The sequence below is a fragment of the Hippopotamus amphibius genome, chromosome 8 (genome assembly GCF_030028045.1).
Source record: "Hippopotamus amphibius kiboko isolate mHipAmp2 chromosome 8, mHipAmp2.hap2, whole genome shotgun sequence".
Classification (NCBI taxonomy): domain Eukaryota; kingdom Metazoa; phylum Chordata; class Mammalia; order Artiodactyla; family Hippopotamidae; genus Hippopotamus; species Hippopotamus amphibius.
Window position 1 is genome coordinate 125783674 of NC_080193.1, and position 5088 is coordinate 125788761.

The 5088-nt window shown below is 60.0% G+C and overlaps 1 protein-coding gene across 1 annotated transcript; it reads left to right on the forward strand.

Annotated features, from left to right (window-relative positions):
- Positions 1-286: 286 nt before the first annotated feature.
- On the forward strand, positions 287-3924 carry EVX2 (even-skipped homeobox 2). The gene is made up of 3 exons (XM_057743844.1): positions 287-713; positions 1603-1874; positions 3202-3924. Exons 1-3 carry the CDS (start codon positions 287-289, stop codon positions 3922-3924), a joined length of 1422 nt encoding a protein of 473 aa, XP_057599827.1.
- Positions 3925-5088: the final 1164 nt, after the last annotated feature.

Below are 5088 nucleotides of genomic sequence, written 5' to 3' on the forward strand. Positions count from 1 at the left end.
CTTATAAACCTGTTACAATAAATGATTATTCGAACGGCGTCATTCGTACCTTAATGACGAGCGAGCGCTACTTTTTGATGAATGACATCTCGGGCTCGGAAGGATGTATGGGTCATTTTGACCAGTCATTCCCTCGCTCTGGCATCCCACAATTTTTCCGCCTCCCTCCAAAAGAGATAATAATATTTAGAGGCGCTCGCTGGGGCTGAATGAGAATTAGCCCTAGGCGCAGCCCATCATTAGGACGGGACAGCCGGGCCACTGTGACATTTTTTAGAAAGCTGAGATGATGGAAAGAATAAGAAAAGAGATGATTCTGATGGAGAGAGGGCTGCACAGCCCCACGGCCGGCAAGAGGTTCTCCAGTTTGTCCGACTCGGCTGGCAATGCTGTCCTCGAGGCCCTGGAAAATTCGCAGCACCCGGCTCGCCTCAGCCCGCGCCTGCCGTCCGCCCCTCTGCACAACGCTCTGGGAGACCTCCCTGCCAAGGGCAAATTCGAAATAGACACTTTGTTCAACCTGCAGCACCCGGGCAGCGAAAGCACGGTCTCCTCCGAAATCGCGTCCGCCGCGGAGGGCCGAAAAAAGCCGGGCCATTATTCAGAGGCGGCCGCCGAGGCGGACATGAGCAGCGACGTGGAGGTGGGCTGCTCGGCGCTGCGCTCCCCCGGCGGCCTCGGCGCCGCGCCGCTCAAGGAAAACAATGGCAAAGGTAATCGCGCCGCCCGCGCCGCGCTCTCCAGTCCCATCCTCTCTGTTCCTCAGCTGCCCTGCTGGCCCTTCTTGGTGCCTTTGCCCCTCTCCGACCCTCTGCAGCGAGCTGGTTCGGGCGGGGGCGGGACGCAGTCGTGGGACCGTGCCCTCCGGCTCTGCTCCTTGAGCCTCCCGGAGAGACGCAGGCCTGGGGCCTGCCCTCGCTCCAGAGTCCGAGAAAATGTTTTTGCTTGCGGGTCTAAACGCCCGTGCGAGCCGACCGACCCCTAGCCATCCACTGAATCGCGCTGGGGGAAGGGTGCGCTGGGCAGCTGCTCTGAACTCCGCGGCCTCCGAACCCCAAGGCCGAGTGGAGAGGGCATTCTAAGTAAGTCGAACGGAGCCTTGATGGGCGCCTCTAGGAGACCCTCTTCGGTCAGCGGGAGAAAGAGTTGAAAAGTAGAGTCCATCCCCAAGTGGTTCCGGTTTGAGCTGCTGCTGTCTTTCGAATTTTAAAATATTTTAAACCAAATCCCAAAGACTGTCAAAGAAAGGTTAGAGGCCTTACGGAAAGCTGCCCTGCGGTCTCCAGACCATGGCAAATCCAGAGCTTCCCAAACTGAATCTAGATGTAGGCATTTTCCCTCGGCCAATTTTCCTCCTGAGTTGAAAATTTCCAATTACTAAAACAAAACAACCCTCCCTAATTGCGTTCCTATTATTTGGTTATGAAGGGCTCCCAAACTTTATTGATTCCATTAACGGCAGCAATTTGTAAGCATGACAGACCCCATCAATTTAGGCAGCGCCTCGCCTTCCTCTCGCGGCTTCCCCCATCCGCGTGCAGCCCCAGCGCCGGGATCTTGATCCTACAGTGACTCATGCGCTGTCGGCCGTTTGTTTGCCAGGGTTCGCGGAGAGTGGCTCAGCCGCGGGCACCACGACGTCTGCGTCAGGCTCCGGCCTCGGCAGCCTGCATGGAGGCGGCGGCGGCAGCGGCGGGGGCGCGGCGCTGGGCGGCTCCGGCTCTGGCGCGGATCAGGTGCGGCGCTACCGCACGGCGTTCACCCGCGAACAGATCGCGCGCCTGGAGAAGGAGTTCTACCGGGAGAACTATGTGTCGCGGCCCCGCCGGTGCGAGCTGGCCGCTGCGCTCAACCTTCCCGAAACCACTATCAAGGTATTGATTCCAGCATGCGCCGTTGTAGCCCCCTCCCCCGGGGTGTCTGGGTTGATTTTTGTTTCTCCTTTCTGGGTGGCTAGATTTAGCTGAGGGCCTGAAAACCCGCGGGGAGAGTCACTAAAGGAATGGGCATATTTATTTCTTAGCTGCTGTATCCGAAGGGTTGGCCAGCCTGGCTGACCTGGGAAGGCCCCTGAATGGCGCAGCCCATGCCTCAAACGCTCGCCTCCGCTCAGCGCCTTCCCAGGTGCGCCTAGCCCATGTCCATGGCCCCACTTTCCCCTCGGCGGCAAAGCCGGCTGGTCTTTGTTCCTCCGGCACGAACCAGAGGTGAAACTTTTCATTTGCTCTTGATCTTGGAGATTTATTTTCCACATAAATCGTTACAACAAGGAGAAAGGATACTGTATTTTAAAAATCGATTGGGTTGAGAAAGTAGTTTTCTAAACATTTTTCTCCTGGGCAACGGGGAAAAATAAGCAACCTCCTGGGGGGGAGAAACGAAATTGTCCTTATTTATATATCTTTAGATGATTAATTTTATCGTACGTCCAGGAGAGATAGCCAGGAGGTTGGGCGACTTGATGAACACTTTACGGAGGATCCGGCACTCTAGAAAAAGAAAAGAGGATACGCCACGGGGTAGGGGAGGAGTGTGAAAGTCCCCCTTCGGTTTGGTCGGGCTTTCTTTAATTTAGAGTTGTGACGAATGATGTCTTCATTAGATACTGTGTTGGGAGGGGTGGAAAAGTCCCCTTCCCAGTTTAAGAGGATGTTGCTCCCGCCACTCATTTGAAGCAAACGATTCCAACAAAATCAGCCCTTCAGTATCAGAACCGGACCCGTGCCCCTCGGGACAAGTCCTTGCAGCTCAGAGGACTCAAGACCTCGCGCGGCAACTTTTTAGAAAAGCTGGCGTGGCAGCTTCTCTTCAAAGGAGGCCTAGAATCCCCGTGCAAATCCTGGGATTGAGAGATGGGTGGTGCTCAGCGAGGCCCGGCACCGGTGGGTGGCGGGAACGCGAGGAAAGGTTGGGTTGGGACGAGAAAACGCATCCAAAAGCAAGGGAGCAGAAGCCCGAGGAGCCGCAGCAATCGGACACAGGGAAGAAGACTCTTTACGCTGAGGAGGGTGTGCCTACGGCGGTCCACACTGCCGCCCACACTGTCTAAGCTGCAAGAGGAGAGGGGACTCAGGGCTAGGCCCGGTCGGAGGGGCGTAGGCCAGGCCATTCGGAGGTCCGGGAGGGGCGGGGAGGCCCGGGAAGGGGGCTGGAGCCTCGGGGCGCGCCCTAACTCGGGCCGCGGCGCGGTTCTCCCCGCAGGTGTGGTTCCAGAACCGGCGCATGAAGGACAAGCGGCAGCGCCTGGCCATGTCGTGGCCGCACCCAGCCGACCCCAGCTTCTACACCTACATGATGACGCACGCGGCCGCCACCGGAAGCCTGCCCTACCCCTTTCACTCGCACGTGCCGCTGCACTACTACCCGCACGTGGGCGTCACGGCTGCGGCTGCGGCGGCCGCGGCCTCTGGCGCGGCGGCCGCGGCCTCATCGCCCTTCGCCACTTCCATCCGCCCGCTGGACACCTTCCGCGCCCTCTCTCACCCCTACTCGAGGCCGGAGCTGCTGTGTAGCTTCCGCCATCCGGGCCTCTACCAGACGCCGGCGGCCGCCGCAGGGCTCAACAGCGCGGCCTCGGCCGCGGCTGCTGCAGCAGCTGCGGCGGCCGCGGCGTCGTCGGCCGCGGCGGCCGGGGCGCCCCCCAGCGGTGGCTCCGCACCCTGCTCGTGCCTCAGTTGCCACAGCAGTCAATCCGCCGCGGCGGCCGCGGCCGCTGCCGCCGCCGCCTCCCTGGGCTCCCGGGGTGGCGGCGGGGGCGGCGGGGGTGGCGGCGGCAGCGCGGGGGCCGCCGGGGGCTCGGACTTCGGCTGCAGCGCCGCGGCCCCGCGCTCCGAGAGCGGCTTCCTGCCCTACTCTGCCGCAGTGCTTAGCAAGACGGCTGTGAGCCCGCCGGACCAGAGGGACGAGGCGCCTCTCACCAGATAACTACGCCGCCGCCGCCAGGGGGCCGCGCCCGCCGCTCCGAGTGTGCCCGGGAGTCTCCTGAGCGCCCCCGGTGCCCCCTGTGCGCCCACGTGCCCTCTGCCCGCTGCTGAGGCTGTCGCTAGGGGGCGCCCCAGCGCGGGAGGCCAAAGGGAACCTGCTCCGAATGGGGGTGGGGGGGAGAGGAAGAGCCGGAGTGAAAGCCCGGCGAGGGTCCCCTCAAATTATTTCTATTTTTGTATCTGCTACCCAGCCGCCTCCCCTCCTCTAAGTATGTTTCCCGCCGCCCAGACCCCGCTTTCTGCCTCTGTCCCGAGCTCTTCGTCTCCCCAAGACAATCTCCTGGGCCGCAAACCAGTCCTCTGGGGTCTCGGGCCCTGGCTTAAGCCGTCAGGCCCGGTTACTCGGCTGAGCCACGTGGCCAGAAGCAACGGAGAACGGCAACAAAGAGAGAAGGGGACGGCGCGCGCTAGTGCTTTGTGCGGGAGGGAAATCCACCCCCGATGTTCCTGATGCTGCTCTGTTTCTTCCATCCTTTCTTTTCTTTTCTTTAAACGAGGGTGAGAGGAGGTAGCGATTTTTCTCTTAGCCTGAGCTTGTTAGGGGCCCTGTCCGAGGAGAGCGAAAGAGTGGAGGTCTGAGAAGGAGGCCGGGAGGGCGGGTGGAGAGCGCGGGCGGCTGCGGGTGTGTCTGTGAGATTGTTTACTGCGTGCGGGGGACAAGGATGGTGGGGCTGTGGCCGCCGTCCCCGGAAAGGACAAAGCCACAAAGCCGAGATGGGAAGGGGCGGCGGTCTCGCCTCCTCTCTTTCGGCCCACCGCTGTTCTCTGTTCTGATGTTCGGTTTGGGATGGAGGCGTCTTGCATATTTTATGCAAAAAGTAATGGCTAATGAGATTGCCACGGCCAGGCCGGGAAAGGAAAGGGAAACGAAAGGGCGGGGAGGGCAAGACTGACAGATCGCTATAGTATTTGAAGAACCGTTTTCAGCTCAGTTTTCCAACGACTGGGTTCCACTCCATCTGGGAAATACTTGAATCTCTAGATATGTATTATCCTGAAAGCATCTCCTTAGATACTTTTCTAAGTTCGAACTCTATTCGCCTCACCCCCTTCCCTCCTCACTTTCCTTTTCCTTGGGTAAAATGGTTCTCGGCTTATTTCTCCG

Bases quoted from the DNA above. Each gene is read 5' to 3' on its own strand.
- EVX2 (XM_057743844.1), top strand. From the start codon at position 287: ATGATGGAAAGAATAAGAAAAGAGATGATTCTGATGGAGAGAGGGCTG. The intron at 714-1,602 runs GTAATCGCGCCG...TTTGTTTGCCAG, and splicing joins CAAGGAAAACAATGGCAAAG to GGTTCGCGGAGAGTGGCTCA. The intron at 1,875-3,201 runs GTATTGATTCCA...TTCTCCCCGCAG, and splicing joins TTCCCGAAACCACTATCAAG to GTGTGGTTCCAGAACCGGCG.